The following is a 26,024-nucleotide window of genomic DNA, read 5'->3' as shown; positions in this document are numbered from 1 at the left end:
AGTATTAAAAACGCCCCGATGTACGCACATAATACACGCCCACTTGGACTTATACTTTTAAACACACCCACTTGGACTTTTGCAAGCCTCATTTGCATAACTACAAAAATGGTCGTAACTTGGCCAAAAATGCTCGTTTTTTAAAAATAAAAATGTTACTGTAATCTACATTGCAACGCCTATCTGCTGCAATAGCAGATAGGGGTTGCAAAATCTGGTGACAGAGCCTCTTTAATCTCTGAAGGAGCGCTATAGCTAATGGGAGGGGCTAACACTTAGTTGCTGCCACTAGAAGGCAGACACTAACGTGAATAACACACCCAATTTTTCCAGCATGTATTTTTGGGGAAAATCAGCAGCTGACACTCGTGCAAATATATTCCATCTAGACATAAATATGTTCGCAATGTAAAGCCGTTAAACACTTGCTGTAGTGTTTCTTCTATATTAGAGGAGGTTACCACTGGTCGCACATGGGCAGTGAAATCTTCTAGTCATCCAGCTCTGTTTCATCCTTGCATAGTCTCCATATGTGCGATGCGAGGAGTTAATTTTGAGAGACTGACACTTTCCTGTTTTAATAATTCACCTTAATTGATGGAATTGTAAGCACAAAATCTGTTACCAGTCATTTTCACGATATGTTAATGCAAAAAGCGTTACGGACATGGATTCCAGTGAGGCTTGCTAGGTGACGTAGTTGCGGGAGGGTCTTAATGTGGGCTCTGTGTTTAAAGCTACCCCCCCCCCCCCCCCCACACACACACACAGAAAGTATCTGTAGAGATAGTGAGGTCTGCCACGTATCTGTGGATCTCAAGCACAATGAAGTATGATGGTTTGGAGGCAGCGGTACGAGTTGGATGATATAACCATGTTTAATATGATTATGAAAGGATGCATTGAAAGGTTTTCCTGTGCTTACCGAACGGTTGTGAATTAGAAATGGTTTATGTATTTTCATTTGTAACTCTGTTTTACTTTTAGTTACATCACCTGATACCAGTGTGTCAATTTTTAGCTGGCAAGTCAATACTTACGGACAAAATAAACCTTCAATTTACATGGGAGTGTTTGATATAAATCGTTGGTATCAAGCACAGATGCCAGATTCTTTGGGGTAAGAGGTGTAGTTTTTTTTTTCTTGGGTGTTGGAGGGATAGCATTTTATGCAGTCCCATTCTATAAAGTTCTCTTTCCCTTCCACAGGCCTGGTCAATTTCTCAGAAACTGTTCATATTTTGCGTTCTGGTCTCTTGAAGCTTTGGCAAACGTGACTGAAGATACCATATTTGACATTCTTGTACAAGAACGTAGTCTGAGTAGAGGAGTTTCACCTTCTTATCCACCTCCAGAGCAGTTCTACTTTCCAAGCACCTATAATTTTGGTATTTATCTGTTCTTATTATTTACTTGTGTAAATTCATAAACCGTTCAGTTCCCATTATGCTTAAAGAGGCTCTGTCACCAGATTTTGCAACCCCTATCTGCTATTGCAGCAGATAGGCGCTGCAATGTAGATTACAGTAACGTTTTTATTTAAAAAAAAACGAGCATTTTTGGCCAAGTTATGACCATTTTCGTATTTATGCAAATGAGGCTTGCAAAAGTACAACTGGGCGTGTTGAAAAGTAAAAGTACAACTGGGCATGTATTATGTGCGTACATCGGGGCGTGTTTACTACTTTTACTAGCTGGGCGTTGTGCATAGAAGTATCATCCACTTCTCTTCACAACGCCCAGCTTCTGGCAGTGCAGACACAGCCGTGTTCTCGAGAGATCACGCTGTGTCGTCACTCACAGGTCCTGCATCGTGTCAGACGAGCGAGGACACATCGACACCAGAGGCTACAGATGATTCTGCAGCAGCATTGGCGTTTGCAGGTAAGTCGATGTAGCTACTTAACTGCAAATGCTGATGCTGCTGCAGAATCAACTGTAGCCTCTGGTGCCGACACGATGCAGGACCTGTGAGTGACGTCACAGATCTGCACTGCCAGAAGCTGGGCGTTCTGAAGAGAAGTGGATGATACTTCTCATCAGAAAGCCCAGCTAGTAAAAGTAGTAAACACGCCCAGTTGTACTTTTGCAAGCCTCATTTGCATAAATACGAAAATGGTCATAACTTGGCCAAAAATGCTCGTTTTTTTAAAATAAAAACGTTACTGTAATCTACATTGCAGCGCCTATCTGCTGCAATAGCAGATAGGGGTTGCAAAATCTGGTGACAGAGCCTCTCTAAGTGAGAGGTAACACCACCGATTCGACTGAGGTGGAGCTACCTCACAGCCTCTGAAGCTGTCCTATCCGCTCACACACAGTATGAGACACATTCTAGAAGGAAGGGGGTTCAGTTCAAGCAACCATATCTCATGCTATGGACCACCTAGAACAGTGGTTCATATGGTGGCATATGAAAGAGGAGATTCTAATCTTTCATATGACACCAGGATCGCAGTTCTAGCTGTGAAACAACCGGATATATCGCCAGTTGAATACGCAGTCTGGAATGGAAGCTGTGTTCTATATGCTCACACCATGTTGCTGGGCAGGTATTTACATTTATAATTTACAAGCATTAACAGTCCTTTTATCTCTGACAAACCCCTTTAAGGAGTTTATGCTGCCCTATCTGAGGACAGCGTGAATTAGTGGCACCTTTTAATTAGGGCAGGATATACATGGTGACGTATTTCCTTATAAAATAAGTGGACGGACTATTCTAGGGGATTATTTTTTAATAAACCGTCAAATCCCTTTAAATTTTGCATTTCTAATTTTATTTCATGGCTTATTTCAGATGCTACATGTTTATTGAACTCTGGCGTCATCCACATCACGTGCACTGGCTTTCAAAAAGAGGTAAGATGAACAATAGATTTTGAAACGCGTGACAACTTTTGAGTGTAAAATTAATTTTCCTTAAAGTACACACCTCATTTCTCTTATGGATTTAATTTTTTTATTTGTTACCCACCCCCAAACAAAAAACAAGAAAATCCTCATAATATTCAAAAGTTTGTGATTTTGGCCAACTGGCAGGTAAAAAAAAAAATAACATTGCTTATAAAAACGTCTACAGGTTGTTGGTTTTTATAATTTGCGTGAGAGAACTTGTTGCATCTGACAGATAACATTTGGTGTGTGGCTAACTATCTGGAACTTGGACCTAACTGTAATATTTAAAATGTCCTAAGCATTCACCTTGTTTAACACGTGTAGTTTTAGCTAAAGAGTACTTTGTACTTTGAGCACCATTTAGAATCTATGTACAGAAATCTTTTATATAAAAAGTGGCGTAACCTTCTAAATGGTTTGCATTACTTATTTTGCTGATTACAGCCTGTAGTCTAGTCTAGAATTATGATAAAGCACGGCGCTGAGGTGCAGGTAGTAGGTTCCCAAACCAATTGCAATATATTTAAAAAAAACTCTGTACACTCTTGTATTGTAGTCCAGAGCTGTATTCACCGTTCGGCTTGTCATTGGGAACTGTCAACAACGTTGTCATCACACGTCATCCTTATCCGCTTAGCTGCGCTCTTATGATGCTGTGAGAAATTGAATGCAGCTTTACATCAGAATACTGTGTCATGGCTAGTGCAAACGTGACACGTTCCAGAATGCAAGTCCTCTTGGCAAGTTCAGTCTAGATAGTCCGCGATAACTGCTATGAGATTCAGCTTTGAAGCCTTCAGAATTGTGAATGCAACAAAGCATCGACACAAGTTAAGTAATGCAATGCATTTACAAAGTTATTCGATGCTTTATGTGGATTCATAATGTAAACTAGTGGTCACAAATGGACATAGGTTTAGTTACAATGTTGGCCGTTCTATTGTTAAAATATCAAACTGTATTTTTCTTTAAGACCCTGCACTATTTAAAGAAATCTGGATCATTAAATGAAGAAATTCCTGATGGTTATAACAGATGCTTAGTTGCAGGTCTGCTCTCCCCAAGACTTGCTGATGTTCAGCCCTCCAGCTTGACTCCAGTAAGCACCTTTTTTTTTTTTTTTATATACATATTCTGTTTATAGTTTTCTTCCTATAAAATGCAACCTTAATGGCTTTTATTTAATATCTAGGAAGAACAGCTACAAGCGGTCTTATCAGCTGCCATTGAAACTAGCTCTATCAGTCTGTTAACCCGTTGTATCAAGCAGTGGATTGAAGAAGGTAATTGTAAATACATGTCGTGTGTGTGTGTATGAATGTATATATACATTTATTTATTTTTTTATGTAAATTCTCACACCTTATTCTGTAACTTATTTTTAAGAGCAACCAAGATCTGCTCCAAACCTACGCTTTGTACTTGAATGGACATGGGATAAAGTGGTCCTTACAAAACAAGATTTTGACAGACTCTGTAAGTTGTTTTTTTTTTTTTTTTTTTATATATATATATATATATATATATATATATATTTTATTGCTAGCATAAGTACATATAACATCTTTGTAAGGTGTTTTCTGGTTTTAGCAATTAAAGTTCAATAATTTGTTATAAAGTTCTGCTGTTTTCCAACGTGTATCAATTCTTTGCGATTTTCAATATCTCTGCTTTTAGTGAATGAATGGGATCCTTCATTGTTTACTTTAAAAGTATGTAACTCTGCCCTGGTCATGTGGCAATAACACAGAGAATGGGTTGTTGCAAGGCAAAGCTCTGTTAAAGTGGTTATCGGGGATTTTAAAATGGATGGCCTCGTGGTCGCATTCCAAGAGTTAACTTTTTTATTATTATTATTCCGTCGACGTAGCTGTATATGGGCTTGTTTTTTGCGGGATGAGTTGTATTTTTCAATTGCACCATTTTTGGATTCATATAATATATTAGCTTAACTTTATTTTAGGAGAGAATTGAAAATAAGCCGCTATTCCAGCATTGATTTTCACGATATAAATTTACGCCATTTACCATGCAGCTTAAATAACATGTTACCTTTTATTCTATGGGTCTGCACGATTACGGGGATACCAATTATATAATCAGTTTATATGTTTTCCTACGTTTGCCCAATAAAAACCCTTTTAGGAAAAATGGAATGCGGCGATGCAAAAACAAGTACAAGAGCCGTAACTTTTTTTATTTTTGCGGGGCAAGCGGTTTTCATTAGTACTAACTTGGGGTACATGGGACTTATTGATTTAAGTTTTATATAATTTTTTTATGTGGGGAATGGGAGAGCATTATTTTTTTATTTTATTTTTGGTCCCACTCGGGGGCTTCACTTTGCGATCTGCTGATCGCTTATATAATGCTTTGGAATACTTAGTATACCAAAGCATTATTGCCTCTCAGTGTAAAATGGACAGGCAATATATTAGGCCATGCTTCTGGCATGGCTTAATAGACAGTTGCTGAAGGCAGGCCTTGGGGGCCTTTTGTTAGGCCCCTGTCTGCTATGGAAACCCAACGGCACCCCGTTGCTTCTTTGCGGGGGTGCCGATGGGGTGACAGAGGGAGCTCCGTCCCTCTGTTAAACACATTTGATGCTGCTATGGACAGCGGAATCTAATGGTTTAAACTGCTGGAATCTGAGAGCGCATAGATTCTGGCAGTTGGGGCAGGAGCCGGGCTGTGTATAACAGCCATGCTCCTGCCGCTGATCTCGTGGGTACAGTGGCAGTATCCACCCGATCAGAGGACGGATATATCCATCCTTATTCGGGAACTAGCTCCTGCATAGGACCGATATATCCGTCGTCCTGCCATTAAAGATTTACCTTTAACCCCTTTATGACTAACAGTTCAGCAACTTAACATGTTATTTATTCTGCAGGTGCACCACTATTTGATGGGTCATGCAATTTTGTTGATTCTCGAACACTGCAGTCTCTACAACAATGTCAGCTGCGCCTTAGTAACATTACAACTGTTTTGAATTGTTTTAGAAAAGAGGCCAAAGAGCTCACTAAACAAGGTACACATCACGTCATCCAACATGTTTTGCTTTTTTTTTTGTTTGTTTTTTTTTCTATATAGAACTTTTCGTTAGACTTTTGTAATATGCTAGAATTCAATTCCACAATCTGGAATATGACAGTTAAGATTTTTTTTTTTTGTTTTTAAAATCGTGATATCTTAATGTTAGTTTCTGTTTAGATATTACATTTAGAAATCCAAGATCTGCTAAAATAGTAACTCCATGCAAAAAAATTACTTTTTTTTGTTTTTCTTCCGAAAAAAACAAATGTAGACCCTGGCTATCCCCACCAACGCCCAGGGTGCACTTAGGAGGCATTTCCTAGTACCTGATATTTCCACCTCTAAGCAGTTCAGGAGAAAATGCAATATTTAGTGCTAATGCTAGAATTTATTGCTTTAATAATTTTTGCTACCACTAGGGGTAACAACTTTCATATGATTTTATGGGAGCTCTATCATTACCTATACATTGAACTCCTCTACTGGTGGTTGCAGACAGAATTTTATCATGGTACTTTATGGCTCTGTGTGAAGGGAAGCAATGGATTTCTGAACCTATTCAGACTAAATACGATTAAATATACATTTTCGTGCCATAGACCATAACCCTCAACCCAACAAATCTTAGACACTCCAGCAAATTTTTTTTAATATTGCTGCCACTAGTACAGTACACTTGGTACAAGGATGGGCAGGCCATCCTCTTACTAGGCGCTTTGTTTCAGAAATATCCCGGCCGCAATGCGTCCACGTGACCACACTGACCGGCCGATTCCTACAGCGTCTGCTATGTGGACCGGAAGTCTTCCTCGATGCATTCCTATAAAACGCTCAATGTGAGTCTCAGGAATGCCTAGAGAAAGATGTGCATTTGCCTTTGTCCTCATACTACACATAACCAGAAACACCAAACATTTTTCACAGTAACACCTCTGTTCCCCGATATTTCAGTTGAAGAAGGGAAAAGTGTGGTTTATAACAAGTTCTGCAATATTCGTAACCGAGGCCCTGCATTTACATAAAATCCCCAACCATTTTTATTTTAAGTAAATGTTCAGTTTGGATTGCAGGTTCTTGCTTTCTTTGGAAGCATGAAATATGTAATACTGCCTGTTTGACCATTTCAGTCAATAGCAATACATTGAGTCACACGTACGTGAGATTGTGCAACTTGCATGAAAATCATTTTGAGTGCAGTGTCTCCTGGCCTTTAAGTTTTCTAAAGTTGAAATTCTAAAAACCAGAGGTAGATTTATGGATGACTATGAATATCAGTATATCAGGTCGGTCATGATTTTTTTTTTTTTTAAGGCATTTGATATAGTTCATACCATCAGATGCAGAATTTAAAATATTCTAACGTTTCTCTCTGATTTCTGTTCTCTTCATTAGGATTAATAGACTTAACAAACAAACTTTCCGTAACTAAGCTCTTAGCTCAGTATGCCTCTGTAGTCCTTTGGTTTTGTCGTTGTGGTCTTCTACCAGATAATCCAGGTAAGCCATTAGATCATTGTTTGTTTGATCACCTAGATCGAGGAAATAAAAAAATAAATAAAAAATGTTTGTACTCCCTATAAAATCTTTCTTGTAGTCTTCATTGGGGGACAAAAAACGATAGGTGTAGCCAGCTTGTGTGACACGAAGAAAAAAAAAAGTTGTCTCCTCCTACGCAGGTTATACCCAGCCTACAGGCACTGAGCAGTGATTGTTCAGCACTAGGAGAAGCACAAAGGAAAGGTGTTAGGCTTCGTTCACATATCCGTTCAGGCTCTATTCTGACGTTCCGTCCGAGGTTTCCGTCAGCATAGAGCCCTGACTGACGCAAACAAACCATAGGTTTCCGTTTCCATCACCATGGATTTAAATGGTGACGGATCCGGTGCCAACGGTTTCCGTTTGTCTCAGTTGTGCAAGGGTTCCGTTGCTTTGACGGTAGTCGACTACGGAATTTATTCCGTCAAAACGACGGAACCCTTGCATAACGAAGACAAACAGAAACCATTAGCACTGAATCCGTCACCATTGAAATCCATGGTGATGGAAACGGAAAACTATGGTTTCCGTTTGTGTCTGTCAGCGCTCCATTACGATGGAAATGAGCCCTAGCGCAGATGTGAACGAAGCCTAAGATAACCAGAAAACAAAACAGATTGCCAGCAGAAACAAACCTCCAAAACAATGGGCAAGTGCTGTGTCTCCCCAATGAAGAGTACTAAAATCCTCTTCTCGTTTGTTTCATGGGGGACACAAACCATGAGGCGCACCAAAGCCGTACCTGGGGTAGGAAAGAGTTAAGAAAGGAGATTGTTTAAGAGGATGACAGAGAAGAGGCCCATGTGGAGAATCTGCCTGTCTCCACAGCTCTTATGTTGGCCTACCAGTTGTGATAAATATACGAAGAGGCATGCCAGCTTGCCTAAGTCATGGTCTGGCTGACCTGGGCGGATTAATTTTGGGTCTTAGTGCTGAAAAATTAGAAGATCACAGAGCTCGGTGCAGATGTGGGGATGCAGAGTAACACCCTTCAGAGTACAGCTTGTTCCTGGCTGAAGCAGAGCGCAAACAGTCTCCGAGACCAGGCGTCCTGCCCAGTCGAGATTCCAACCTGATTGTTACGCCAACCATCCAACTTTGGTATCGTCTCTGAATGATATTGCTCTGGCCTCCAGAATGTAGATAAGCAGAAGAGTAAAGTCTGTACTTTAGAGCTTGAATGACTGGTCCGGGGAGTGTCAGTCCAGAGACGAGAGAGTGGAACATGTCTCACTAGGAAAAGATTGTTCCCTGAAGGATCCTAGAATGGAAAGGGGCAAAGGGCGTGTCATCAAGGCAACTAGTGTCCTGTTCTATGTAGTCATGCAAAGGATACGGACATCAAAGGCTGTGGGCTCCAGGCTGGGGACCCTGATTAGGTCCGCCCAGAAGAGGTTTACTTCGTCCCCCAGGGCCATTGAGTGGCCATGTCCTGTGAAGAAACGGGAAGGCAAGGTGAGGCGAGCTGAAGGGAGATGATTAAAAACCTGTAGACTGGACCGCAAAAATTAAATTACTGATGAAGAGGTGAAAAATGTTCTACTCTTCCCCCTGAGAGTGATTTGGTGTCTCTCCACTTGGGAGGTGGATTGATGAGAGGACTGAAAAGAAACGGACACAGCTTTGGTCCAAACGTGTGTGTTTGATTGTGGGAGAAGAGAGCTCTTGCCAGCAGTGGCCTCCGATAGGGTCACATGAAGTCTGCAGTCAGACATGCTTTTGTAAGATGAGGGCCTAGTTATGGATTCCTTTACAAGCTTCATCAGCGCTCAATGTCTTTGGTCACAGACCGCTACAAAATATAATATTCTTGACTGTTTTAGAAGAGGTATGTAGTGGTTCAGAGCGCACAAGAACCGGTAGGTGCACGAATAGGGTCCCAACCCAATTATGTAGGAAAGAAATATTCGGCACACAAGGTTATGATTTTAGCAAATCTTTTGGTTTTATTTTATCAAAAATTGATGCCAGAGGTTTAGTGCGACGTTTCGGTCGTATATTAGACAGTCATCAGGCAATTGTACCTCCTGGTGTCTGGTTCATCCAGTGGTTGGCGCTGCGTATATTAGTAACGGTTTACTGCCATAAGAAAGCCGTAAGCCGCTACTAATATACGCAGCTCCAACGACTGGATGAACCAGACACCAGGAGGTACAAGTGCCTGTTTTAGAAGAGCTTAAGACTATTCCAAAGATGGCAGCGAGGGCAGTCCAGTCATTAAAAAAAATGCTTGCTCGTTTGCCGTAGCCCTGGTCTTGATCCCATATTGGGCCAAGCGGGGAACTGTGTTGGCGAACCAAACAAAGGCACAATCTGTGTGAGCTGAAGCAGCCTTTCCCAAAGTCAGATTTGTTAGGCCAACAGAGTCTCCCATCAGTAGACGGATTTATGGTAATATTAGAAATTAAAGACATCAGAGTTTCCACAGTATGACAATACCATTAAGACACCAGGAAGGGCATAGGCAGTCCAAGCGTTTGGATATTAAAGATGCTAGACAGGGTGCTTCCAAATCCTGACTTAACTCAAACGGTTGGGAAGAATTGCATGGTGCGTTGGAAGGAAACCTCTTCTCGTGAGTTATCATTTATTGATTCTTCTTGACCTCCCTACAGCCTTTGACATTGTAGACCAACTTCTACTCAATATGCTACTTTTTTTGACCTAGATGTGTCTGCCTCTTACTGACAGAGGCAAAAACTGATAAGCTCAGCGCCTGTAGGTGTGGTATAGCCTGTGTAGGAGGAGCTATTTTTTTTCTTAGTGTTATGCCTCCTAATGGCAGAAGCCTACACCTGTGGTTTCATGTGTCCTCCATTTAAACAAAGAAAATCTGTTAATCAACACCTTAAATTTTGACTGCAGTTTTTTCTATATTAGTCACCAAATGTATGTATGTTCTACATTTTTCTTTATACGCATGCTCATTTTCACTTTCTCTGTCAGATGAAGCTATGCAGTTGACCAGGCCGTACTACAATTACCAACTGATGCAGCACTACTATGCAGAGCGTCGGACAAAGTTGGCGCGTTTGTCTAGGTAGTAAAAAGTATTCAGCTGTTTCGTTCATTATTGTGTGTGTGTGTGTGTGTGTGTGTGTGTGTGTGTTTTATATATATATATATATATCAACCCCTCCCCCCCAATCTTAAATTGAATAGTATAAAGGAAATTACTTTACTAATCCTTGGATGCATTCCCAATTGTGACCATTTCTGTCGATAAGAAGCAGTATACAGAAATGTAACCTATTCCCAACTGCCCACTGTCTTTTGATGGCAGGTGCTGCAGGTCCCCAGTCTACAGCGACATCTTTTGGCATCTATGTGGAAGAGGTTGATGAGTGCACCTGAACTTAGAGCAGCCTCCTGAATACAGCTGGGATTGAAGAAAATTCCAACCCCAGCTGTTTGACCCTTTTGATCGTCACATGATCAAATGGGACTCCCCTCTTCGATTGTGTTAACAGAAACCTGAAGACTGGGGAATCCCTCTGCAGTCAGCCCTGTGGTCAGTTTGCCTGCTGTTTGGGCACACTGCTGCCCTAACAGCAGCCTGTGACCGTGTGTAATGTATTGGCATACAGGAGTATGCGAATACATAAGTAAATAGTTATCCCTTAGCCCCTTCAGGACTGAGCCATTTCTAATTTTTTTGTTTTGAACTCCTCGCTTTCAAAGAGCCATAACTTTATTTTTTTTGTCAATAGTGGTATGAGGTCTTATTTTTTATGGGAGGAATTGTAGTTTCTAATGGCACCGTTTGCAAAATAATTATTTGTTGGCTGAAAATTTAAAAAACCACGATTCCTACATATTTAGGTTTTTACTGTTTACACCGTGCGGTAAAAAAAAGGCAGCTTAGCTTCTGCGGTTAAGACTATTCCGGTGATACCAAATTTATATAGGTTTTTCTATATTTTACTACTTTAAAAAAAAAAACAAAAAAAAAAAACTTTAAAGAAATATATTGATTTTGTAATAGTTAAGACTTCGCGATACCTATTTTTTTTTTTACATAAGTGAAAAAATGGTGTTTTTTTTTGTTTTTTACTTTTTTCACTGCTAATAATAACTTTATTACACTTTTTTTTTTTTTGCACTTTATTAGTCCTCCTATGGGACTTGAACCAGCGATCATTAGATCGCTGGTACATTATACTTCAATACTAATGTATTGCAGTATATTGTAATTTTTACAGGCTTCTGTTAAGCTGTGCCTTCATTAGGCCCCTGGGTTGTCATGACAATCATTGGCAGCCCCCGATCGCATTGTGGATGAGCCGATGAGCTCTCGCAAGGGGCCATCCCCCCTTTTCAACGCTTCAGATGCTGCGGTCGCTATTGACCGCATTATTTGAGGGGTTAAGTGGCCAGGAACAGCGTGATCCTGTTGGTACCGGGTGTCAGTTGTAAAGCACCGTTAACACCCGGCGTCGTATGGAGCATGCTCAGCCCGTGAGCGCGGTCCATACTTCACTATAACGCGGGTCACGTACATGTACGTGGTAATGCGTCAAGGGGTTAAAGGATAAAGTCTAAAAGTCCATTATTTTGCATAACATATTTTATTGCCCGTGCATTACATAAAAACAAAAAACTACACACATTAGGTATCAACACGTCTGTAATAATCTGAAGAATAAATTTAACAGGTTATTTAGCATGAAACGTTAACGGGATAAAGTGAACAAAAAAAAAAAAACCTGTTGAGAACCACATTTCTCTGCATTCACGATGCAAAAATAAATGATATAATGTTATAAAATTTCCCCCGCATAAAACAAAGGCCTCATACAGCCACGTCAATAAAAAAAATAAGAGTAATGGCTGCTGAAAGGTAGAGGCAAAAACGGAAATATGTTGTTGCTGTTCAGACTTTTTCAGGCTTGGTCATTAACCCCTTAACGCTCCAGGACATACTATTATGTCATGGTAAGTGCATCGTTCGCGCTCCATGACATAATAGTATGTCATGGAGTAAACACGGCGCCGTTCGCGCGGGGCTCGTTCATGAGCTGTGATAGCTGCTGTTTCCGACAGCAGACTATCACTGCTCAATGTGCCGGGACCGATCGCGGAGCTCCCCCGCCGATTAACCCCTCAGAAGCCGCGTTCAATAGCGATCGCGGCTTCTTAGGGGTTAATCCGCCATCGCCGGCCTGCTACACGAAAACGGCCGGCGATGGTGACTATGGCAACCGGACACCAAACAATGGCGTCCGGCTATGCCATAGACGGAAGCCTAGTGGGTCCTGACAACGTGGGTCCTGACAACTGTCAGTGAGTAGCTGACAGTTCTAATACACTGCACTACGCATGTAGTGCAGTGTATTAGAATAGCGATCGGGGCCTCCTGAACTCAAGTCCCCTAGTGGGACAAAGTAATAAAGTAAAAAAAAAGTTAAAAAAAGTTGTGTAAAAATAAGAAAATAAAAGTTTTAAAAGTATTAAAAGTAAAAATCCCCCTTTTTACTTTATCAGTCATTTATTATTAATAAAAATATATAAACAAACAAATAAACTATACATAATTGGTATCGCCGCGTCCGTAACGGCCTGAACTACAAAATTATTTTGTTATTTATCCCGCACGGTGAACGCCGTAAAAAAAATAAATAATAAACCGTACCACAATAACAATTGTTTGGTCACTTCACCTCCCAAAAAATGGAATAAAAAGAGATCAAAAAGTCGCATGTACCTAAAAATGGTACTGATCAAAACTACAGTTCGTTACGCAAAAAATAAGTCCTCGCACGGCTTTATTGATTGAAAAATAAAAACGTTCTGGCTCTTAGAATAAGATAACACAAAAAGTGAATGATTGTTTACAAAACGTATTTTATTGTGCAAACGCCATAAGACATAAAAAAAAACTATAAACATCTGGTATCGCCGTAATCGTATCGCCGCGCAGAATAAAGTGAATATGTCATTTATAGCGCACGGTGCACACAGTAAAAAAAATAGAATAAAAAAACAATAGTAGAATTGCTGTTTTTTAGTCACCACGCCACCTAAAAATAGAATAAAAACTGATCAAAAAGCCGCATGCACCCCAAGAAAACTACAATGGATTCCTCAAGGGGTCTAGTTTCCAAATTGGGGTCACTTTTGGGGGGTTTCCAATGTTTTGGCGCCACAAGACCTCTTCAAACCGGACATGGTGCCTAATATAAAAGAGGCCTCAAAATCCACTAGATGCTCCTTTGCTTCTGAGGCGGGTGTTTCAGTCCATTACCGCACTAGGGCCACATGTGGGATATTTCTCTAAACTGCAGAATCTGGGCAATACATATTAAGTTGCGTTTCTCTGATAAATCCTTTTGTGTTCTAAAAAAAATGGTATAAATAGGATTTTCTGACAAAAAAAAAAAAAGTAAATTTCACCTCTACTTTGCTCTAAATTTCTGTGAAACACCTAAAGGGTTCATAAACTTTCTAAATGCTGTTGTGAATACTTTGAGGGGTCTAGTTTCTAAAATGGGGTGTTTGATTGGGGTTTCTAATATATGGGCCCTTCAAAGCAACTTCAGAACTGAACTGGAACCTAAAAAAATAAATAAATGAGGCAATACTTCGCTTCTCACATTATACTGATAATGAGCAGTGCCCACCCCGAGATGACCCCAGTTTTGACCGTTTGTATAAACGGAGACCCCTATTAGACCGTTCCAGTGCCCGGTTTTCCCCAGCATACACCCCGAGAAGTGTATTTCTATTGATGAGTCCCTGGTACATTTTAAAGGGAGGGTTCAATTCCGCGAGTACCTGCCGGGTAAGAGGGCAAGGTATGGCGTGAAGATGTATAAGCTGTGCGAGTGCATCAGGGTATACCTACAGGTTTAGGATATATGAAGGAAAGGCCACCCCCAAACCAGACTGCATCCTGGACTACAACAGGTACATGGGAGGGGTGGACTTGTCAAATCAAGTCCTGAAGCCCTACAGCGCCATGCGGTGTGGTATAAGAAGCTGGCCGGGCACATCATACAGATGGCTTTGTACAATGCGTACGTGCTACGTCGATGTGCAGGCCAGAGGGGAACTTTCCTGGAATTTCAAGATCTAATCTTTAGGGACCAGGAAGGGGGGGGCACCCAGTATTTCTGGAAGCGAGGCCACACGCATCGTACCAGGGCAACACTTTCCAGGAGAAGTTCCCCAAACCGGTGGAAAGAGAGAGTCAAAAGAGGTGCAGAGTCTGCTATAAGAGGGCGATAAGGAAGAACACAATATACCAATGTGACACGTGTCCCGAAAAACCAGGGCTCTGTATAAAAGATTGTTTTAAAATGTATCATACATCCCTTGATTTTTAATTTACCCTGATGCACTCCGCACAGCTTACCCCCCTCATCTTTCCCTTCTGAGCCCTGCCGTATGCCCAGGCAGCTGATAACAGCCACATGTAGGGTATTGCCATACCCAGGAGAACCCACATTACAGTTTAAGGGGTGTATATCTCCGGTGGCGCATGCTGGGCACACTATATCGGACACTGACATGCCATATATATATATATATATATATATATATATATATATAAAATTGCAAATCTCACTCTGCACCATCTGCTGCGCATTATCTTTTACACAATACCTGTGGGGTCAAAATGCTCACTACACCTCTAGATGAATGTCTTAAGGGGTGTAGTTTTTAAAATGGGGTCACTTCTCGGGGGTTTCAACTCTACTGGTACCTCAGGGGCTTCTGCATACATCACTTAGCACCAGAAAAGCTCCAGTAGGCCAAATGGTGGTCCTTTCCTTCTGAGCCCTTCCATGGGCCCAAACGGCAGTTTATCACCACAAATGGGGTATTGCCGCACTAAGGACAAATCGGGCAACAAAATGGGGTATGTTGTTCCTTGTGAAAATAAGAAATTTTGATAAAAAATGACATCTTATTGGAAAAAATATCATTTTTTTCATTTCACAGCCCAATTCAAATAGGTGCTGTGAAAAAACTGTGCGGTTAAAATGATAACAAAAACCATAAATGAATTCCTTGAGGGGTGTAATTTTCAAAATGGGGTCACTTCTGGTGGGTTTCCATTGTTTTGATACCTCAACACCTCTTCAAACCTGGCATGCTGCCTAAAATATGTTCTAATAAAAAAGAGGCCTCAAAATGCACTAGGTGCTTCTTTGCTTCTAGGGCTTGTGTTTTAGTCCACGAGCGCAGTAGAGCCACATGTGGGACATTTCTAAAAACTGCAGAATCTGGACAATACATATTTAGTAGTATTTCTCTGGTAAAACCTTCTGTTACAGAAAAATTTTGAAAAAAATTGAAATTCAGCAGAAAAAATGAAATTTGCAAATTTCATTTCCACATTGCTTTAATTCCTGTGAAATGCCTGAAGGGTTAAAAAACTTTCTATATGCTGTTTTGAATACTTTGAGGGGTCTAGTTTTTAAAATGGGGTGTTTTATGGGGGTTTCTAATACATAGGCCCCTCAAATCCACTTCAGAACTGAACTGGTACCTTCAAAAAAAGACTTTTGAAATTTTCTTAAGAATATGAGAAATTACTGTTTATGTTCTAAGCCTTGTAACGTCCAAGAAAAATAAAATAATGTTCAAAAAACGATGCCAATCTAAAGTAGACATATGGGAAATGTGAACTAGTAACTATTTTGGGTGGTATAACCGTCTGTTTTTCAAGCAGATGCATTTAAATTCTGAAAAATTCTATTTTTTGTAAATTTTCTCTAAATTTTGCAATTTTTCACAAATAAAGACTGAATATATCGACCAAATTTTACCACGAACATGAAGCCCAAAGTGTCACGAGAAAACAATCTCCGAATCGCTTGGATAGGTTTAAGCATTCCGACGTTATTACCACATAAAGTGAAATATGTCAGATTTGAAAAATGGGCTCTGAGCCTTAAGGCCCAAACTAGGCTGCGTCCTTAAGGGGTTAAATAGGATGCTACCTCTTTAAATTTAGAGCTACAATTTAAAGCCGTGCTTCTCAAACTGTGAGGTAGGCTTCACCATCGAGGCGCCACCCCAATTTTTGTGAGGCACATATGAAGTCCGATCTGACAAAATTGACTATATGCTGTACAGTCCTTTCTCTGGCTGCGCCAAACTCTGGTTAAGAAACAGAATTGTCTCCTTTTGTGCTTATTTTATTGGTATATGGGATTCAGAAGACAAATTGGTTAAATTGAAAAAAAAAATTCCTGTCCCTAATAACCGATGGCCTATCCTGAGGATAGGCCATCAGATTTTAGGGACTGGAAAACCACTTTAAGAAATATTCTTATTATTGGCATTGACTTTGACCATGCATCTGCCTCCCATAGACATCAATGGGGGTGGATCTTCCTGCCGCTGATTCTGACGGTTTCCATGTCAATCAGCGCCAAAAATCAAGCTTCTCGTGGACACAGAAACATTTATTCTGTGACTTAACTCAGTTTTATTTTTATTGTCTCGTGGAACATAAAAGGGCTACAACCACCCGACAAGAGGATTACGGTTTTACGTTGCCTGTAGCGACTTGATGTGGATACAGTGCTTCTTCAAAAAATGCACTTAGAGGATCTGTCACTAGTTTAGTAATGCCCTATCTCCTAGGTAATCTAATAGGCGCTGTCACACTGATAATACTAGTGAAAATTGTGTCTCAAAGCTTGTATTATTTTAAAAGTTGTCTTTTTCTAAAAATGTCAATGAGCCTTTATTACACAACTTGGCGGTAACCGCAGCTATTCTCCTGAGGTGGAGCTAACTCACAGCCTCTGACGCTGTCCTATCTGCATGTAGCTGCTTCATACACCGTATGAGAGACCGTCTAGAGGGAATGGGGATCACGTCAAACAGCCATAACTCCGTTCTGGTGGCACGTGAAAGAGCAGAATCTAATCTTTCATGACACCAGGATCACAGGTCCAGCTGTGACACACCCAGAGATATCGCCAGTTGAATACACAGTCGGGAATGGAAGCTGTGTACTATATGATCAGGCTGTGTTGCTGAGCAGGGAAGGGGGAGAAGCTGTATGATTACTGGAACGCGTCATATAGAAAACTTACTCCGCCCATAGTGAGAAGAAAGTCACCTCCTATTTGGCTATTCGAGACAAATTAGCATATTTAAAAAAAATGCTCATAACTTTTAAAATAAAAATTTTTTTTTTTTTTTTTTTTAAATAAGTCACACTAGTTATCAGCAAAGCGCCTATTAGATTGGTTAGGAGATAGGGAATTAATAAACTGGTGACAGAGACTCTTCAAAGGGTAACTAAACTTTTAAACTTTCGACATGTCATACTGGCATGTCAAAAGTTTTGATCGGTGGAGATCAGAGCACTGATATTCCCACGTATCACTAAAACGAAGCGGCAGAAGCATTCCGTGCCACTTTTCTTCTTGATTGGCTTTACTTGGAAAGCCGAATGAGCGGTGTATGGACTCATAGACTTTCTATTGAGCCTGTACACCACTCGCTTGTTTTTTAGCATAAACGTTCAGAAACTAAGCTGCACAGCGCTCAATTCAGCGCTGCTGCCTCTTCGTTTTAGCGATCGGTGGGGGTGTCAGTGCTCGGACCCCTACTAATCAAAACTTCTTACACTTTTCCGATGGTTGAAAGCCCGGGACCTGATTGGTTTAACGTTTTTTTTTTTAAAATCATTTCAAGATCAGCTTACCCGGTTTTTGACTAAGTTCTTTAATTCTGTGTCCTTGTCTCTTTGCCCGATAGTCTCTAAAGGCCCACATAACCCTTCTACCGAAACTGGGCAAAGACCCTACGACATGCGCCAACTTCAGACCTATCTCCTTGATAAATGTTGATGTGAAAATCTATGCTAAATTGCTTGCCTTTCATCTCTCTCCGTTGTTGCCTAGCCTGATCTGTGGTGACCATGTGGGGTTTGTACGTGGAAGAAAAGCGCATGACCATACTAACTAGACCCTTCTTTTAAAGGGGCTCTGTCACCAGATTATAAAATCCCTATCTCCTACATAATCTGATCGGCACTGTAATGTAGATCACATCAGTTTTTTTTATTTTATTTTTTTGTTTAACGATAATTTTTTAGTAAGTTATGAGTAATTTTAGATCTATTTTAATTAGTTTCTTAGTGACCAACTGGGCGTGTTTTAACTATTTGCCAACTGGGCGTTGTACAGAGGAGTGTATGACGCTGACCAATCAGTGACCAATCAGCGTCATACACTTCTCATTTTTCCAGCCCATTGTTACTGTGATTGTGAAGTGAAAGAAGCTGGACTGGAACAATGAGAAGTGTATGACACTGATTGGTCACCGTCATACACTCCTCTGTACAACGTCATACACTCCTCTGTTGGTAAAAAGTAAAAACACGCCCAGTTGGTCATTTAGAAACTAATTAGTATAAATCTAAAATTGCTCATAACTTGCTCAAAAATGATTGTTTTTCAAAATAAAAACCACTGTTCTCTACATTACAGCGCCAATCAGATTATATAGGAGATGACAGAGGCTCTTTAACATCCTATCGTCAGAAGCATGGAGTGCCCATGTGTTTGCTATCTGTTGATGCCAAAAATTAATTTGATCGGGTTCACTGGGTGTTTCTCTGCCGTGTCTTGGCTCAGATTGGATTTGGCTCGAACATATTGAGTAAAATTATGACGCTATATAAGTCTTAGAGTTGGAGTTAATGGTCTCTTGTCTGATCCTCTGACTATTACTAATGGCACAAGACAGGGATGTACCCTCTCACCTCTGCTGTATGTTCTGGTCATGGAACATTTGGCTGTGGCACTGCGGAGTGACCCCAACATTAAAGGCATTTGCATTGGTGCCCAACACCATAAATTGGCACTTTTATGCTGACTATCTTCTATACATTATAGACCCTATGACATCTTTACCTTCGTTGATTGGGGAGCGATTTGGGCAACTAAGTAATTTTAAAGTCAACGACTCTAAATCAGAGGCCTTGAATATACCCTTGATGCTTCTATTGCTGCTTATCTTGCTCAGGCCTTTCCGTTTAAATTGCAATCCACTTAATTGAAATACCTGGGAGCACATATTTCCACCCACTTGTCTGATTTATTTAAGCTGAATTATACTTCTGTCTTGCAGCATACATTGCGAGACTTGGAGGTGTATGGTTGTGGGTGCATGTCGTGGTTTGGACGTGTCGATGCTATTAAAATGGACATCTTACCAAAATTCTTGTACAGATTTCATACTGTCCCTATTATAGTCCCCGCTGTCTTCTTAAAGACGCTACACCGTGCTATTTCCAAATTTGTATGGGGTTCTTCAAAACCTCATATTGGGTTCCCTGTCCTCAGTCGCCCTAAACTGGAGGGTGGTGCGGGTTTACCAGATTTCAAACGTTATCTTCAAGCCGCACTCCTGATTAGAATGGTGGACTAGTTCCGCTCACATGCTGGTAAGCAATGGATGCACATTGAGAAGAGTGTCTTCTCTTGCACTGTCCTCTCTGCCTTGGCTGAATACCTCACAAAGACGAATGTCTACTCTACCTTTTCTCACATCAATTTCTTGCTGTATGGCAGCATGTTATTGGTACTTCTGACCTCACTCATTGGCCGGGTCCAAAACTCCTCTCTTTGATAAACCTTCCTTCCCTCCAGCCATAGCAGTGGATAAGTTCCTTTGCTGGGGGAGACAGGATGGTGTTTACATGGCTCAGACCCTTACACCTACTGGTGATATTCTTTCTCTTGCTACTGTTTCAGAGTCCTGCCGAGGGGGGGCGGGGGGGCGTGCAACTTGGTTGTCCTAATTTGAATTCAGGTCATATCTCTCTTCCATGAGACTGTACTGCTTTGCTACAGGATACAACTCTCTTGGAGCTTTATATGTTGCGGTCTTCTGCTCCTTCTCATGTTATACTATCCGCATGGGATCCTCCAGCCTTCTTACTCTTTTTCTCAGTTGGTGTTCATTACAGCATGGTGTAGGGATTCAACGTTTTGCATAAGATTGGCAAACATCATTCCCCTTAGCCCACAAATTACAGACTACCTGCTTTGGTAAAAGAAAAAAAACTATAGAATCCTCACGAGATGGTACTGTTGCTTGTCCCAGGATATTCTCTTGTGTCAGAGGGTTGTTAGAAGTGTGGTGGTGGCCCTGGAATTATGTTGTACGTTTGGTGGGATTGTCCTATGCTCCGTCCCTTCTGGGGAAAAAAATCTTTGACCTTGGGAATAAGCGGTTTGATGGTTGTTATTGCTTCTCCTGTTGGTTTGTTCTCCATGGTTCCCGGGTCACTTCCACGCCTTAAGAGGGGCATCTTTAGGCATTCTTTTGACTGCAGCCAGAACTGTGATTCCTCGCCATTGGAAGTCCACTACGGTATCTTCCTTACAAGAATGGGTTAATGAGATGAATAGCATCATGAGGATGGAGGAATTGTTGGCAGTTGATCGTGTTAAGTCCGACGCCTTTGCTTGGACTTGGACAGTATGGTACATGTTTGGGGATGGTTCTGACTTTTCTTTCTGGTTAGTTGGCCTTTTCTGAAAGCCTGTTTATCTGCCGCTTTTCGTTTTTGCGTGTGTTTCCCCATTGTTGTCTTGTTCCTGGGTTCTTTGTAATCTTCCTAGCCTATGTGTTCGGAATTTAATGTCCTGTGTATAATGCTTATTGCTGATTCGTTCCTTACCATTACTATGCTTTGAGACCATTGATTTGAGCTCTTTAATTTGCTGTCATAATTTTGATGTCTGAGAGGTTTACCTCCTATCTCATTTCTTATTGCATTGTGTGATTTAATATTGTATAGTTTTGATTCTTCAGTGCAATATTTTGTAATTCCTTCAAAATTCTAATCAAACTTGTTGATAAAGATAAAAAAAACAACTTCTGATGTCACTGACATGTCAAAGGTGTTTTAAAAGTTTAGGTACAATTTAACAAAGGCAGATTTCACTCGCTTGCAGAGGGTATGAATGGGTATGTTATATGGATTGCCCTTATTTGATTCAATCAATGAAAAATTGCCGTTCCAGGAATGTTTTGACATGTAAGAAGTTTTGTGTTCCTGGTGCTGAGACCCCCCCACCGATAGCTGAAATAAACGGGCAGAAGGGCTCACCCGAGCGCTTTGCCTCTTCGGCTGCATCTGCAATTCTAGTATGCCGGTAGACTCGCTCATAGGCTTCCGATCTGAGCCCGTCTTCAGGCATACTAGCAATGCCAATCGCAGCCGAAGAGGCAAATTGCTCGGGTGAGCACTTCTGCCCTTTAATTTCACCGATTGGTGGGGGTCTCGGCACTTGGCCCTTTACCAATCAAAACTACTGACGTGTCACTGTGACATGTCAATGGTTTCCTGAAACGATAGTTACTCTTTAAAGCCGTGGTAATACTATTATTGGTGTATAAAAACTTCCCTTATACAGTGGTCCATCACGATAATGGATGCGGCTTAGATTGTGGTAAACATTTACAGGGGCCATCGGAGGACGTGAGTGTATGTGTATGTATGTGTATGTGTATATATATCTATATATCTATATCTTTCTGGACTTTCTCTATATATATATATATATATATATATATATATATATATATATATATATATATATATATATATATATATATATATATAATAAAGTTCAGATAGAGCAAGGTAGAAGCTACACTGCAAAGGAAGAAGTAATGGGTGCAAAATCTCAAGGATCTGGACCATGGATCCCACCAGACAGTCATGCAAAGTTCTCTGGAATTTCTCCAGAAGAAAGGGAGGCAGCGCACCAGCATAAATTTGAAGTCAAGGTGTTTATTCACCCAGTGCAAAAGGCAATGTTCCACCTTCTCAATGAAGGCATTATCAAGCCTTCGTTGAGAATGTGAACGGTTGCTTTTTGAACTTGAAATAAAGGTGTTTATTAACACGCACACGCGCACACACACACATACGTTAATGAAAACCCAAAATTTAGTAACTCCGAAAATAAGAATATTATATAAGCCCAATTTAAAAAATGATTTTTAATACCGAATTGTTGGCCTACTGAAAAGTATGTGCAATATATGCCCTCAATACTTGGTTGGGGCTCCTTTTGCATGAATTAATACGGCGTGGCATGGAGGCGATCAGCCTGTGGCACTGCTGAGGTGTTATGGAAGCCCAGGTTGCTTTGATAGCAGCCTTCAGCTCGTCTGCATTGTTGGGTCTGGTGTCTCATCTTCCTCTAGACAATACCCCATAGATTCTCTATGGTGTTTAGGTCAGGCGAGTTTGCTGGCCAATTCAACGCAGTGATATTGTGGTTATCAAACCAGGTATTGGTACTTTCGGCAGTGTGGGCATGTGCCAAGTCCTGCTGGAAAATTAAATCCGCTTCTCCATAAAGGGAAGCATGAAGTGCTGTAAAATCTTGCTAGATGGCTGCGCTGACTCTGGACTTGATATAACACATTGGACCGACACCAGCAGATGACATGGCTCCCCAAACCATCACTGACTGTGGAAACTTCACACTGGACCGCAAGCCGCTTGGATTGATGCCTCTCCACTTTTCTTCCAAACTCTGGGACCTTAATTTCCAAATAAAATGCAAAATTGACTTTAATCTGAAAAAAGGACTTTGCACTCCTGAGCAACAGTTCTGGTCCACTGTGTTATATCAAGTCCATAGTCAGCGCAGCTGTGTACCAGGAAATTTCCCACCACTTCATTCTTCCCTCTGCTGACACGCTTTATGGAGATGCTGATTTCATTTTCCAGCAGGACTTTGGTACCTGCCAAAAGTACCAATACCTGGTATAATAACCACAGTATCACTGCGCTTTATTGGCCAGTAAACTCGCCTGACCTAAACCCCATAGAGAATCTATGGGGTATTGTTAAGAGGAAGATGAAACACCAGACCCAACAATGCAGACTAGCTGAAGGCTGCTATCAAAGCAACCCGGGCTTCCATACCACCTTAGCAGTGGCACAGGCTGATCGCCTCCATGCCATGCCGCATTGATGCAGTAATTCATGCAGAGTCTGAGCCCTGACCAAGTATTGAGGGCATATACTGTACATACTTTTCAGTAGGCTAACATTTGTCTTGAAAATTATTTTTTAAATTGCCTTATATAATAATATATGGTAGTTACAGCAGAGGAAGCGTAATCTCGTTGTAACCTGTCATTTACAGCGAGATTACGCTTCCTCTGCTGTAACTACCACGGACAGAGTAACGAAGTGCAGAGATTGTGAATAGACATCCCGTGGAATGTCTAATCACTGTCTAAACACTTCAGTATTGTTAATGTGTTGGTAAAAGACAGCACATAAGGATCTAGCAGGATCCCTATGCGCTGAGTAAATGAAAGGAGAGGAGTGCATGACACTGATTGGTCAGCATCATACACTCCTCTGAACAACGCCCACTTGGTCTAAAGTAAAAATACGCCCACTTGGGCATTAAGCAACTCATTAGCATAAATCTAAAATCGCTAATAAAGTGGTAAAAATAGATAGTTTTTTAAAAATAAAAAGCACTGCTGTCACCTACATTATAGCGCCAATCTCCTTATGTAGGAGATAGGGCACTTATAATGTGGTGAAAGAGGCTCTTAACTGTCAGTTGTAAAATGACAGTTACAATACACTGCACTACATAAGTACATACGTAAGTAGTGCAGTGTATTGTACAGGGGATCAGAAGATCGGATCTTCCAGTCCCCCTATTATGCATAATATTTGCATTTATCTAAAACTTTTTATGTTACACAAATAAAACAATCTTCCTGTTTCCCTGATCAAGCCCTTTAAAGCTAGACATAATAGGTATTGCAGTGTTCGTATCGGCCTGACCTATAAAAATATCATTTATCCCGCACGGTGAGCACCGTAAAAGAATACAATAAAAAACAATGGCAGAATTTCTTTTTTGGTCACGTGGTTTCCCAAAAAATTTAATAAAAAGTCTCTCATAATCCTACATGGTAACAATAAAAACTACATTTTGTCATTCAAAAAACAAACCCTCACACAGCTCCGTCGACAAAAAAATAAAAAAAGTTATGGCTCTCAGGATATGGTGACACTAAAACATTATTTTATTTAGAAAAAAGTGTTTTTATTTTTGTAAAAGTAGTAAAACCTATAAAAAACAATAGAAATTTGGTATTGGCATAATCCGTGTGGAACCGCAGAATAAAGTAAACCTGTTTATACTGCAGAGAACGGCATTAATGTGAATTTGTCTTCTGGTCTCCTCACCTCTCAAAAAATTTAATAAAAACTGATCAAATTATCACATGTACCCTAAAATTATACAAAAAAAAACTACAGCTCATCCCATGAAAATCAAGCACTCATAAGGCTGGTCAACGGAAAAATAAGTTATGACTCTCGGAACGCAATAATGCAAAACGACGGCCCAGACTAATTGAGAAATGTGCAGCAGTTCTTCACCTAAAACCCCACGTCATCACTTACTAGCCCCCACTGACAGACCCTGTAAATGCAGCGGAAACTATGACATTTTGAGGTATGTGGGGCTAGTGTAGAAGTCAAATATTAGGCAATGCTGGAGTGCGGATATTTTGTACAATACCACGGACACCCTTTGAGAAGTGCGACTCCTGCACCCAATAATCCAGCCTGTGCATAAAGAATTGGTTCAAAGCGTACGTCACTATATAATTTATTTTATTCCTCATTTACCCCATTATTACATCATCCTATTATGACCTGATGTTCTCCGCCCAGTTTACATATACCCTGATGTACTCCGCACAGATTACATATACCCTGATGTACCCGCACATATTACATAAACCCTGATGTACTCCGCACAGATTACATATACCCTGATGTACTCCGCACAGATTACATATACCCTGATGTACTCCGCACAGATTACATATGCCCCCACATTATAAACTGAAACACCAGTAAAACACTAAACAAATCTACTACCAAGCAAAATCTGGGCCTGGCAGTGTGCCTAAACAGCAGTTTATGGTCACATATGGGGCATTACTGTACTCTGGAGTACCACTTAACAATTTATGGGGTGTGTTGCTCCCGTGGTACAAGCTGGGCACAACACATTGGGCAATGAAATAGCAAATCTGTGGAAAATGGCAATTTTCAGTCTGCAACATCCACTGTGCACTAATTTCTGCAAAAACTTTAGGGTAAAATGCTCACTACACTGCTAGATTAATTCCTTGAGGGGTGTAGTTTCCTAAATGGGGGCATTTCTCGAGGGTTTTCACTGTACTGTCAGCACAATGCCAAATGTCCAAATAGCAGTTTACAACCACATTTCCCTACTCAGGAGAAATTGTGTAACACATTTTGGGGTGTCTTTTTTTTTTTTTTTTTTTTTTTTTTTTTTCCTGTATGGCTTGTGGAAATGAAAAATTATGAGCTAAATCTACGGGTTATTGGGAAAAAATATTTATTTATTTTCACGGCCCAATTTTATTAAAATCTATAAAACCTGTGGGATCAAAATGCTCACTACACCTCTAATTTAATTCTTTGAGGGGTATAGTCTCCAAAATGGGATCACACCTGGAGAATTTCTACTGTACTGGTA

At 40.6% G+C, this 26,024-nt stretch overlaps 1 protein-coding gene across 2 annotated transcripts in view; it reads left to right on the top strand.

The window, feature by feature from the left end:
- Positions 1 to 26,024, top strand: part of AHCTF1 (AT-hook containing transcription factor 1) — a 224,478-nt gene that overhangs the window by 53,193 nt on the left and 145,261 nt on the right. For both annotated transcript variants that reach the window (XM_075862729.1, XM_075862728.1), the window contains exons 9-17: positions 988 to 1,120; positions 1,210 to 1,388; positions 2,801 to 2,862; positions 3,872 to 3,997; positions 4,091 to 4,181; positions 4,285 to 4,374; positions 5,792 to 5,932; positions 7,330 to 7,434; positions 10,420 to 10,513. In XM_075862729.1, coding sequence (XP_075718844.1) covers positions 988 to 1,120; positions 1,210 to 1,388; positions 2,801 to 2,862; positions 3,872 to 3,997; positions 4,091 to 4,181; positions 4,285 to 4,374; positions 5,792 to 5,932; positions 7,330 to 7,434; positions 10,420 to 10,513 — 1,021 coding nt within the window. The remainder of the gene's footprint in view (positions 1 to 987; positions 1,121 to 1,209; positions 1,389 to 2,800; positions 2,863 to 3,871; positions 3,998 to 4,090; positions 4,182 to 4,284; positions 4,375 to 5,791; positions 5,933 to 7,329; positions 7,435 to 10,419; positions 10,514 to 26,024) is intronic.

Source organism: Rhinoderma darwinii, chromosome 4 (genome assembly GCF_050947455.1).
Source record: "Rhinoderma darwinii isolate aRhiDar2 chromosome 4, aRhiDar2.hap1, whole genome shotgun sequence".
Lineage (NCBI taxonomy): Eukaryota > Metazoa > Chordata > Amphibia > Anura > Rhinodermatidae > Rhinoderma > Rhinoderma darwinii.
The sequence above is the reverse complement of the archived record's forward strand: the minus strand, read 5'-3'. Positions and strand labels throughout refer to the sequence as shown.